Here is a 13,633-nt window from a genome sequence, read left to right on the forward strand (position 1 = left end):
TTCATGAACGGCCATGGGGATATGACCGAATGAAGTTGTTCTCTGGGATGATGGATTATTGGTGCATACCTTTGGCATTCACATTTTTGAACAAACTCCTTAGTGTCTTTTCCATACTATCACAATAGTATCCTGCTCTGATAATTTTGTGAACTAGTGATTCGGCACCGGAGTGGTTCCCACAAGTACCTTCATGGACTTCCCATAGAACATAATCGGTGTCCCTTGGTCCCAAACATACCGCTAGTGGTGCGTCAAACGTCCTTCTGTACAGTGTTCCATTCAGCCAATGTGAATCGAGCAACTTTTGTTCGTAATGCCCTCGATTCTTTAGGGTCCAATGAGAGTTTTCCATTTTTCAAGTACTCGATATATCTATTCCTCCAATCCCAAGTTAAACTTGTGGAGTTTATCTCAGTGTGACCTTCTTCGATCACAGATCTCGAGAGTTGAACGATAATCCCCGAGCTGATTTTGTCCTCCTCGACTGACGACCCCAGATTTGCGAGAGCATCAGCTTCACTGTTCTGCTCGTGAGGTACGTGCTTCAAGGTCTATTCTTTAAAACAGTGTAAACTCACCTGTAGCTTATCCAAATACCTTTGCATTCTGTCCTCTCGAACCTCGAAGGTTTTGTTTACTTGGTTTACTACCAGCAAAGAGTTGCACTTAGCTTCAATGACTTCCGCCTCCAAGATTTTAGCTAGTTTGAGACCTGCAATCATGGCCTCGTACTCGGCCTCATTGTCAGTTGGCTTAGACGTTTTGATGGATTGTCTAATAGTGTTGCCCGTGGGAGCCTTCAAAGTGATGCCTAGATCGGACCCCTTCACATTCGAGGCGCCGTCTCTGAAAAGGGTCCCCACCCCCGATGAAGTACCTGATTTTAACAAGAGTTCCTTCTTGACTTCGGGTATGAGGATTGGCGTGAAATCGGCCACGAAGTCTGCTAAAATTTGAGACTTAATAGTCGTTCGGGGTTTATATTCGATATCATACCCACTGAGTTCGATGGCCCATTTGGCCAATCGGCCTAATAGCTCGAGTTATGCAAAAAATTATGAAGCAGATAAATGGTTAATACACATATGGGGTGACGTTGAAAATATGGTTTTAGCTTCCTAGAGGCGCTTATCAATGCAAGTGCCAATTTCTCTAAGTGTGGATATTTAATTTCTGCTTCTCCTAGAGTTTGACTTACATAATAAATAGGGAATTGTGTACCTTGATCTTCTCGAACCAGGACACCACTTACCGCGATCTCCGAGACTGCCAAGTACAAGTAGAGTTTTTCATTTGCCTTTAGAGTATGAAGCAATGATGGGCTCGAGAGGTATCGCTTCAATTCTTCTAATGCATGTTGGCATTCCGGGGTCTAGGCGAAATCGTTCTTCTTTTTGAGTAGAGAGAAGAATCTATGACTCCGATATGATGATCTCGATATGAATCGGCCTAAGGAAGCTATCCGCCCCATCAGCCTTTGCACGACTTTAACGCTATCCATGATGATGATGTCTTCGATAGCCTTAATTTTGTCGGGATTGATCTCGATTCCCCGATTTGACACCATGAAGCCAAGGAACTTGCCTAAACAGACCCTGAAAATGCATTTCTCGGGGTTGAGCTTCATGTTGTATTTTCTCAGTATCTTGAATGTTTCCTGTAAATGTGTCAAATGGTACTCTGTGCTTAGGGACTTAACTAGAATGTCATCAACATATACTTCTATTGACTTGCCTATCTGTTCTTCGAACATTTTATTTACTAGGCGTTGGTAGGTAGCTCCTGCGTTTTTTAGCCCGAAGGGCATTATATTATAACAATATGTTCCATACTTAGTGATAAATGAAGTTTTTTCTTGGTCTTTCGGGTTCATTTGAATTTGAGTGTTCCCGGAATAGGCATCGAAAAAACTAAGGATCTCGTGGCTGGCTGTGGCATCGATCATGCGATCGATGTTAGGCAGTGGAAAAGAATCTTTGGGACATGCCTTGTTTAAATCCTTATAATCTACACACATTGTAAGTTTGTTTCCTTTTTTAGGAACTACAACTACATCAGCTAACCATTCAGGATACTTTACTTCCTGAATGGACCCTATTTTGAGAAGTTTAGTTACCTCGTCCTTTATGAATGTGTGCTTTACCTCGGAATGGGGCCTTCTCTTTTGTTTTATTGGTCTGAACTCTGGGTCCAGGCTTAGTCGATGCGTTGTTATTTCTGGCGGGATCCCTATCATGTCTAAGTGGGACCAAGCAAAATAATCTATGTTATCAATAAGAAAATGAATAAGCTTTTTCCTGAGTTTGGGGGTTAACCTTATTCCCAGGTATACCTTTCGCTCGGGCAAGTGCTCGATCAATATAACCTGTTCCAGCTCTTCGACCGTTGATTTGGTGGCATCAGAATCTTCAGGAACAACAAAAGTTGGAGGGGTCAAAAAATCTTCCTCTTCCATTTCCTACTTCTCCGATTCGGTCGAGGATGGTGGCGGTGATTACTATTTGGCTTCATGTTTACCCTTGATGCCCGATCCTTCCGATGTTGGTAACGCCGAAATCGCTATTACCTCATCGACCGTGAATATTTCTTTTGCAGTATGCTGCTTCCCGTACATTATTTTTACCACATCCGACATCGGAAATTTCATCATTTGGTGGAGAGTCGAAGGGATTGCCCTCATATTGTGGATCCAAGGCCTCCCGAGTAGGGTGTTGTACCTCATATCGTCATCGATCACGTGAAACTTGGTGTCTTGGATAGTTCCAGCCACGTTTACCGGTAGGATAATCTCCTCTTTAGTTGTTTCACTGGCCAAATTAAAACCGTTCAAGACCCGAGCTGCAGGCACGATCTGATCTTGTAGGCTGAGTTGCTCCACGATCCTTGATCAGATGATATTTGCTGAGCTACCCGAATCTACTAAAACACGCTTAACTTGAATTTTATTTAATAAGATAGAGATTACCGGAGCGTCATTGTGAGGCTAAGAAATTCCTTCTACCTCCTCGTCGTTGAATGATATGGTGCCTTCTGGCACATAGTCTCGGGTCCGTTTCTCCCTAGTAATTGATACCTTAGTGCATTTGAACACGGACCCTTGTGGAATATCGACCCCTCCTATGATCATATGAATTACATGTTGCGGCTCCTCTTGTTCAATTTTCTTATTGGCGTCCCTTTCCCTGAAATGATTCTTGACTCGATCACTTAGGAATTCTCGAAGGTTGCCCTCATTGAATAAACGGGCTACCTCCTCTCTCAATTGCCTACAATCCTCGGTCCTATGACCATGCGTGCATGATATTTACTCATAAGATTGGGGTTTTTTTGGGAAGGATCGGTCTGTATGGGCCTAGGCCATCTGGTGTCTTTGATTCTTCCAATTGCTGATACAATGCCTGACGCATCGACACTAAAATTATACTCCGATAATCGAGGTGCCTCTATGGGGTCAGTGTACTTGTCAAAACCATTTTTGCTCATGAGTCCCCAAGAATTCTATCCTCGATCGCTTCTCTGATCGTTCCGGGAGTGATTGCGTCCTGGATCATTGTTCCTGCGATTTGAGGTGTACGGTTGATATCGGTCTTTGTTCGATCTTGTCTCTCTATCGATGTCCCTCTAATTTTTGGCAGCTGACATGTTCGGGTGCACTGAACCGGAAGGAGCTCCTAATTGGTCATCCTCGACCCTGATCTTCGATTGGTACCGATTGTGTACATCTACCCATGTTACAGCCGGATATTCGATCAGATTTTGCTTCAGCTGACGTGATCCTATTGAACTTTGTTCATTCAATCCCTAAGTGAAATCTTGAACGGCCCAATCATCTGTGACCGGTGGTAACTCCATGCGTTCCATTTGAAATCGGGATACAAACTCCCTCAACATTTCATTATCCCTCTGTCTTACTTTGCAAAGGTCCGATTTCCTTGTCGCAACCTTTATGGCTCTGGCATGTGCCTTTACGAAAGAGTCTGCTAACATGGCAAACGAGTTGATGGAATTTGGTGGTAGATTGTGGTACCAAATCATTGCTCCCTTCGATAGGGTTTCCCTAAACTTCTTCAATAAAATAGATTCGATCTCATCATCTTCCAAATCGTTACCCTTGATGGTGCATGTGTAGGAGGTGACATGCTCGTTGGGGTCAGTGGCCCCATTGTATTTAGGTATGTCCAGCACTCAAAACTTCTTTGGAATGGGTTTCGGAGCCGCACTCGAAGGGAACGACTTTTGTACAAATTTCTTTGAATCCATCCCTTTCAAGATTGGTGGTGCCCCTGGTATCTGATCAATTCGGGAGTTATATGTTTCCACTTTTTTATCATTAGCTTCAATTTTCTTCTCTCCTGACTCAATTCCTTTGGTGAGCTCCTCGAGTATTTTCATTATTGCAGGATCAGTCCCCGATTCGTTACCATTCGACCTTTCTAGTACTGGCTCGGTATGGCTAGTGATTTCAGGCTCAACCCCACTCGGAGTTCTATATTGATTTTGTAACTGAGCAATACCGGCCTGCTGAGCCTGTAGCATCTCGAATATCACCTGGAGACTAACTCTTCCGTCTCCTCTGCCCTGTGTACCTTGGCCACTAGATTGGCCCTCTCTGCGTACACTCCCTTCGGGGTCCGCACCTAGGTCTGTATTTAAAGCAATGTGCGAACTAACATTGACTGGATTGACAACCAGTTGTCCCCCGAGATTAGCCTGTGGCACTTCGGCTTCTTGAGCAATTACATTATAGTTTTCCCCATGAAACCCGAGACCATCTTCACCATGTGTGGGTGCGTTTTGTGAGTTTGACATGTTTTAACCTGAAAGCAAATATACTTGACAAGAACAAGCATAAAATAATGTGTGTTATCAGAATCAACACCAAATAATCACTATTATTCTTAGCCCCACGGTGGGCGCCAAACTGTTTACCCTCAAATTCGGATAACAATTAAACTTATATTGTAGTTTTAAGGATGTGTGATTTTGTCAAATACCATTTGATAAGCAAAAAAATAAACAAATAAATTAGAGAATAAAATAAATCAAACCAGTATGCTAGCCAGGTCTCGACCTCGACTTGGGATAGTCTCGAGGTGGTATAGTATGAACAATAAATGATAAAGCAACTTTGATGAACAGTAAGTGAAATAGCAAGAAAGTAATGAGTGTATAAATTCTTATCAGTGAACAATGATGTTTACAAATGAGTAGGATCTACCTTTATATAATAGAGGAGTCCTAAATAAGGTACACTTATAATTATAGTAGAAAACTATATTAACATCAATTAACCACCGTGGATTGATCCATTCCGAGATTCACGCGACAATCCTCGACCAATCGCGGATATCTCGCCTTTTCTGTTATCAAGCTATACCGATGTCATTTAGAGTCTGTCTCTCTCTGGCCGCGATTGACGTCGACCTTGGTCCGAAAAGAGGCTTCGATTCCGGACTCGACGTCCTAGCTCCTTGACGCAACATTCCCACCTCGACCAAAAAATAAAATCGGATAGCCCCGATTTCTGCCGTGTACACTATCCATTCTTTGACATTTCTTGCCCTCATTAATTTTCTTTTCATCTCTCTGTCTGTCAAGATTCACGCTGCTTAATGATTATTCTTCATTTGATCCCTTAAGTTTTGCATATTTTCCCATTTTTTCTTTAAATTTGTTTTGGTTTGGTGCACTGAGGTCAATCATCAATTTCTATTTTTATTTCAATGTAGTGGATACAATTTCAGGTCTGAAGAAAAAAATTGAAAATTCATGTGAGTTCGAAATTCTAAATTTGAATTTTCGTGTGTATGTTTGAAGTATTTTACTACTGAAATTCGTTGAATGTTGTTCTTTGATATGTAGATTGAAATTTTGAGATTTGCTATAAATCATTAAATCCACCATTGGAGGATATTTAAGCTTGAAACTCATAAACTGGGATGTAGTTATTTCGAGCCGATTTTAGCTGTAAAGTGTTTAAAATATTGATTTGAGGTTGTGGCAAAATTTTGAGTCAATTTGGTGGAGATTTTGAAATAGATTTTTGAATTTTGGGTTGAAAATGTGGTGAACTAACAAAGAAGGGGAGTTTGTATTGTGTACCAAAAAAATATACTATATATCATTTTGGTACACACTAATTAATTGAAATAATATACAATTAATTGTAACAGTTTACAGTATAATGTAGTAGTATATAACTCATCGAAAAACACGAGATACCATCTAGATGATCTGTATGACATTTTAGTATATAATATAATTCAATAGTGTACTACTATAGTATACAATATAATGTATTATTATTATTATTATTATTATTATTATTATTATTATTGGATTCTTTTTTAATTTTTCGAAATTTTCAATTGGATCCTATTTAAAATTTTAAAAAACTTCTCATGCCTTTTAAAGATGTTATTCTTAAATGAAGTATGTGATGGAGTTCCATGACAGAGGCTCAAGCTATATTATATATATATATATATATATATATATATATATATATATATATATATATATATATAATATTATTGCGGCGTGAAGCTCGATCCATAAATATATATTCCTCACAACCAGGCCCTCGGCCTCTATCAGTCATTAACCTCACCATCAGACCCTCAATCTATCTTAGTCATTAACCTCACAATCAGACCCTCGGTCTATATATATATATATATATATATATATAAAGAAAAGTTATAAAGAAAAAGTATATTATAGTTTATATAGCGGAAAAAGAAAAAAATTATAGATATTCATTTGAAAAGAAGAAGAAAAAAATAAATGGAACAAAATTAAGGAGAAAAATAAAAATAAACAAAAATATAATTTGGAAAATAATGAATGGAATTAGAAAAGGAGAAAAAAGAAAGAAAAGAATAGCTTGACTTGGCTAAATGGGGTATTATCACTTTTAGCTCGAGCCGAAAACTATTTACATTTGGTAGCCGAAAGGGTGTATAAAATTTGTATAATTTTTGTATATAATATAAATAATGTATATATATTTATACATTTTTTGGGTATTATTTTTACAGCAGCTATACAGTATCATTTTTCCAAAGTAAATGGGGTTGTATGGGTATTGTCGGGTAAATAGTTAAGTGCATGAGTATTTTTCTAAGACTCAATAATTTTTGGAAATTTTACCTCCTATATCAAAGGTATACACCCTATTTATTATATACCAAAATTATTTTAAAATATTATTTTATATAGCTACCTTTTATATTTTATAACAAAATAAGTATTTATGGTATATACTACTATTGAGACATAAAATATGCTATTTATGTTTTTCCTTTCTTAGACAGCTGAACATACCTATTTTTAAGGTGATTGTCGTTACTGTATTCATGAATACATGTCGCGAATACATGTGAATACATGCACGTACAACTGGATTGCCCTGATTTTAGGCCTTTTTATTGATGCATTCATGAATACAGCATCGCGAATACATGTGAATACATGTGCGTACAACTGGACTACCCTGATTTTAGGCACTTTTTGCTGTTGTGTTCATGAATATATGGTGCGAATACATGTGAATACATATGCGTACAGCTGGACTGCCCTGATTTTAGGTGCTTTTTACTGTTGTATTCATGAATACAACAGTGCGAATACATGTGCGTACAACTAGATTACCCTGATTTTAGGCACTTTTTGCTAATGTATTCATGAGCACATGGCGTGAATACATGTGCGTATAGCTGGACTGCCCTAATTTTAAGACCCTTTTTGTTGTTGTATTCATAAATACAGTAGCGCGAATACACTACCGTAATAACTGAATATATATAAAGTAATTATATATATGATAGCTATAGGAAGTTAATAGCAACTGAACCATAATGGTTTCTGAAAATTCCTCATAATTTTTCCAATGTAAATCATTATTTTTCTCGAATGGGCCCTCCAAAATTGGGCTTGGGTTTTGTGGGAGTATTTCGGTGTTCACATCCTCCTAATTCTTCAGGGACAAAATGGTGCTGATCTGTCTCTGTCCAGTCCACCCTGATTTCTTTTCTTTGACAAATGTTTATTTTGCTTACATATACATTATATGGGTTTTTCTAGAATAACACCGTTTGCTTTTCAGCACTGTCACAATCTTCTTCTACCAAAGTCTTTCATATCTAGTCGACTGACCAGAAATACAACCAGTAATCATAAAATCAAGTGTATTCCCTTAGCAGTAAGAGCTCACTCAGCAGCAGCAGCAGCAGCACCAACAATGGTCAAAGCTATTAGAGTTCATGAACTTGGTGGCCCTGAGGTCTAATCTCTTTACATGTTTTTGTACATTTATCTTTAATTTTAGTCATATTGTCAAAAGAAAAAGATCAAATGCTGCGATTTTAATTCACGATCTTATACTGATAATATCTGGGTTGGGGGAACTCGATAGTGGTTTGAGGGTACCTTTTTTGTTTTGTTTTTGCCTTTATCCGGCTCCGCTGTCATATTCATGTTTTAAAACTTGATACTTAATTACTTGATGTTTTTGTTCTTTGGACATCCGGCTAATTTTTAGTGTGTAAGTTCTTAGTTGAAGTTTTTAATTTTATTTATATGTGTTTTGAGGGTAGCAGGAGAATAAATATTAACGACAAGGCCACTTCTTTTGTAGGTTCTCAAATGGGAGGACGCCCAAGTAGGAGAACCAAAGGATGGAGAGATCAAGGTGAAAAATAAGGCCATTGGCCTCAACTTCATTGATGTATATTTCCGAAAAGGAGTTTATAAAGCTGCTGCACTTCCCTTTACACCAGGTGTTTATCACGTATCTCTGTCAATTATTTTCTTCATTTTCTTCTTCTATTTGATGTTTAAAGGTCTCTTCATGAACTTTTGTGATTGGAAATACGTGTTATATGTGTCAAGATCCTATTTTTAAATTGAAGATACACATTAAACCCCCTTCTCAATTGTAGCCCACTGGTTTGAGGCATCCATTAATTTGAATATCTTCTGCTGGTTATGATTAACTTTAGAACTGCATCATATGCAAAAAGAAAAGCCTGCATCTGCTTTGGCATGAATTTCTCCACTACGCATGGGATGATATGTTGTTTATTGAAAGTTAAATAGGTATTCTCCATATGGAAGTTCCCCTATACCGGAATCTCTGGATATATGTTGAGTTTCAATTCCCTGAAGCATTTCGTCGATTACTATGCTCTTCCACTCACAGCCTAACTTGTTATCCACTTTAAAACTAGTTTTTCAGTACTGCAGATCTGCAATTTAGGCGATGATTCACAGGCAATAAAGAGGCGAAGTAAATTAGATGCATAAAGATTCTGCTTTACCACAAGACCGGTCCATATACTTGTCCAACCAAAAAAAAGGACAGGGCCATGTACTTCTCATTATTACCATTGACACTTCAATGGTGATTCTTGTTTCGTCTACAGAAGGATATTTTTTTTTTTTTGTGCATCTAGTTATCAACCGTGTGTATTTGTATGGTCCAACTTCTTTTCTTGTTTCTTGGGACATGCTAGATTCTTACATATGGAGTTATAGGAGATGATAGAAGTTATTTTTATTTGTTGATAAAGTGTAGAAGATAATAGAAGCATTATGTAGGTAGCATTCAATTGGGATTAAATTCTTTGTGTCAGGTATGGAGGCCGTAGGGGTTGTAACAGCTGTTGGTCCCGGATTGACGGGGAGGAAAGTTGGAGACATTGTTGCATATGCTGGCAATCCTATGGGTGCATATGCTGAGGAACAGATCCTTCCTGCCGATAAAGTTGTGCCTGTCCCTCCCTCTATTGAGCCCACTGTTGCAGCATCCGTACTTCTCAAAGGCATGACTGCTCAGTTCCTACTGCGCCGCTGCTTCAAAGTACGTAAAGATTTACAGCAGCCCAGTTTCCTTTCTTTGTTTTTCCATCATTTCCTCCTTTGGTTGAACGGGTCATGCTTATATACAAACTAGATGATTTGCTTATATTACAAACTAGATGATTTGGATTATGCAGTGCAGAAACAGTCCTCATCCATTAACATTCATCAGCATACAAGCTTTAAGAACTCTTAAACGGGCATGATGGAGTGTTGTTTTATGATTTATGAATATTTTATCTACATGTTAATTAGTGTGATCATAATATAAGGACCATTTTTAGGGAAGATACTCAATACTATTTGATCAGCTCTTATTACTGGAAATTCAACCTTCAGATATTAACTGCACTACTAATGGATGATTAGCAATTAGATGTACATCCCGTGATGGAGGTTCTTTTATTAAGTAAACCAATCTATAGTTTGGTGATCCAGCAGGTTGCTAGATCCTATTGCTTTTGACAATAGCATCGTGTTTCTCATAGTTAATGCATGTGTAACTACGACTTGAAGAAGTAAAAAGCATGTCCAGTGGTATGTCTAGGTGTGATTTAGGAGTTGAGGGCTAGCTACCTAGATGAGCATACCACAGATGATTATGGATCTTTTCCTCTTCTACTTTTTGAAGACTTTCCAACTTCTAAATTTTCCCCTGAGCATTTCTTTTTGTACAAATTTTTTTGAGATAATGAGAGAAATAGAAGACAAGGACATTAAAACTATGTATCCTCAATGCATTACAAAGACATAAGTATAGTCCCTACTCCATTTTTGACTCCAGGTATCTCGCAGATTTGTGCTCTGGATGGCGATGCTTCTTCTAAGATCCTGATATTTGTGCTCTGGATGGCTATGCTTCATCCGGCTATGCTTCTTCTAAGATCCTGATATTCTCAGTACCCGAGCAATTTTGGGGAGCTGTCGAGTGGCTGATATTCTTTAATTTCCTGTTCCTTTTAATTGATTGTTTGCAGCTAGTTAGTGTAGCACGAAAAACATCAGGAAATAAAAAATAAAGAAAAAAATGAATTGTTCGAAACCTTGAAGGTCATGGTATACATTTTATCATGAGTGCATTGTTTTACTAGTTTCTGGTTTTCTAAAAGGTAAAGTGGTTAACATATGGTATCTCCGATCTCTCCTGATCAGTGTCAGCCTGTCAGGTACCCCATAAATTGAATTGTTAGAGATTTTCAGAATCCCTTGGGAATCCCCGACCATGGGAAGGTTGAGGCCGTTAGAGTTTGTAGAATAGTATTCTATAACCCAAAGGTTTGGCCAAGTGATCAATAAAGTCGGAGGAGAACCATGAGGTCTCAGGTTCATATCCCAGCGGAGGTAAAAAATACTAGGTTATTTTTTCTCATATGCCTAAGCCTTGGTACTAGAGTTACCCGGTATCTGTGCTGATGGGAGGTAGTAGGTACCCTTAGTTAAGATTCTCGCAAGCTAGCCCATAAAACCACCGTCATGAAAAAATAAAAAATAGCATGTTATAAATCCAACATGCTGAACATGAATCATCTCTGCTTCCCGGAGCAGTGATTTTGCAGCACTACTAACTGAATTTAGAGACCAACGAACAAAAAGGAAAATAAATGTCCTTTACATGATTTTGGCATGTAATGTTAGGATATTATCCATCCATTTCCGTTTAGATGGTTCGGGCATGTTCAGAGGAGAAGCCCAGATGCTCCGGTAAGGAGATATGGGCGGTTGGTTGTGGAGGGCACGAGAAGAGGTAGAGGGCGGCCTAAGAAGTATTGGGGAGAGGTGATCAGGCAGGATATGGCGAGGCTTTAGATTTCCGAGGACATGACACTTGATAGGAAGATGTGGAGGTCGAGTATTAGGGTTGTAGGTTAGGAGGTAGTTGAATCTTTCCTTGCTTCGTACCATTGTCAGACCAGTCTGGTAGGGTTTTTGTCTAAGATAGTTAGTGGCAATGTTGTGTCTTACTATTTCACTTTTCAGTGCAGGACCTATTCACTAGCTATCGCTTTTGCTTTGCATCTTTCTTCTGGATTTCATGTTGTTCCTATTTTTCTTATGATTTCTGTGGTGATACTAATATTGTCTCCTTTTGTCTTTTTGTTTTCTTGAGCCGAGGGTCTTTCGGAAACAGCCTCTCTACTCCTTCGGGGTAAGGGTAAGGTCTGCGTACATAGTACCCTCCCCAGACCCCATTAGTGGCATTTTACTGGGCTGTTGTTGTTGTTCCGTTTAGTTGAAACTATAATCTTTCAAATCCTTTTTAGTTGAATTGTATTTTTCTCTCTTAGTTTCTTAATTACAAACTAATATAGATTCTTTATTTTCATCAAATTATACTGTGTTGCATCGTATTACAGGTTGAACATGGGCACACAGTACTTGTTCATGCTGCAGCAGGTGGAGTTGGCTCCCTATTGTGCCAATGGGCAAATGCCCTTGGTGCTACAGTCATTGGGACTGTATCAACTAAAGAGAAGGCAGCCCAAGCAAAAGATGATGGGTGTCATCATGTCATAATCTATAAGGAAGAGGATTTTGTCACTTGTGTCAATGAGATCACATCTGGCCAAGGAGTTGACGTTGTCTATGATTCTGTTGGGAAAGATACCTTTCAGGTATTGGCATTTAAATTCGTTCTTTTTCAACAAGTTAGTCGCACTTCACTTATAAGAGCTTGCAACGAGAAAAAAAAAAAAAGAAGCAATAGTTTCATCAGAATGGTTCATCACAATCTCTTTAAATGTTGGAGATCGAAATCTATTTAAGGATAATCAGAACTTGCAAAGCCATTAACTGCAAAATAGGCAATAATTCCAACTTCTCAGGGAAAATTGAACGCGACATCTATAGGCCAGAAAGAGAATGAACAGGAAAACACGGATAGGTCCATACTTGGTGACCGTGATTAGAAAGTATCTGTTGCATTTATGCCTGTTCCTGAGTAGCCTTTAATTAGGATTTTTTTTCATCAGGGATCATTAGACTGCTTAAAAACTCGTGGATACATGTTGAGTTTCGGGCAGTCATCTGGCTCACCAGATCCAGTACCTTTATCAGCTCTTGCAGTGAAATCGCTATTTCTGACAAGGCCGAGCATGATGCATTACACAATAACGAGGGATGAATTACTGGAAACTGCTGGAGAGGTATTTGCAAATGCTGCATCAGGTGTCCTACGTGTCCGTGTCAATCATACTTATCCCTTGTCTCAAGCAGCACAAGCACATGCTGACCTTGAGAGCAGGAAGACATCTGGATCAGTTGTCCTGATTCCAGATGGTGAGCAGAAGTAGTCTACTTTGGTACTGATCCCACATGAAATGTATGAAAGGGCATGGCGGATTTCAAGTCTATATAATTCTGAGACGAAGTGCTGAGCTGAACCATAATAAATGCCTTTGTACATTCTTTGTCGATTTTCGCTTCCCATTATATTTGTTTTATTTGTGTGGATGGACATTAGTTCTTTTAGTTTCTTCCCAGCTTATTCCGAGAGTGACAGCTTCTTTAGGCTCAAATTATGGTGGAATCTCGGTTTACGGGTAATGTTACAGAATTGCAGGTTGAACGATTCAAGGTCCTGTTCAAATAATTTTACTCACTGGAGTTCTCTACCATAGCATATGGCACTCAAGCGACTTTTGGTGCTTTATTGGAATTTTAGCACCAATGATATTACCTCGGAGTTGAATTTCTCTCCTTGTCTAGGGTAGATGTGCTCTCAGTTGCATGAAGCACGTTTATGACGGATTTAGATCCTTTCCTGTAGAAA

The 13,633-nt window shown here is 38.8% G+C and overlaps 1 protein-coding gene across 1 annotated transcript; it reads left to right on the forward strand.

Annotated features, from left to right (window-relative positions):
* The first annotated feature begins 7,988 nt into the window (after positions 1-7,988).
* LOC104218370 (uncharacterized) lies at positions 7,989-13,277 on the forward strand. Its single transcript, XM_009768847.2, has 5 exons — positions 7,989-8,287; positions 8,642-8,783; positions 9,639-9,865; positions 12,219-12,476; positions 12,834-13,277. The coding sequence occupies exons 1-5, from the start codon at positions 8,075-8,077 to the stop codon at positions 13,152-13,154; spliced, it is 1,161 nt and encodes a 386-aa protein (XP_009767149.1). The 5' UTR covers positions 7,989-8,074; the 3' UTR covers positions 13,155-13,277.
* Positions 13,278-13,633: the final 356 nt, after the last annotated feature.

The sequence above is a fragment of the Nicotiana sylvestris genome, chromosome 5 (assembly GCF_000393655.2).
Source record: "Nicotiana sylvestris chromosome 5, ASM39365v2, whole genome shotgun sequence".
NCBI lineage: Eukaryota > Viridiplantae > Streptophyta > Magnoliopsida > Solanales > Solanaceae > Nicotiana > Nicotiana sylvestris.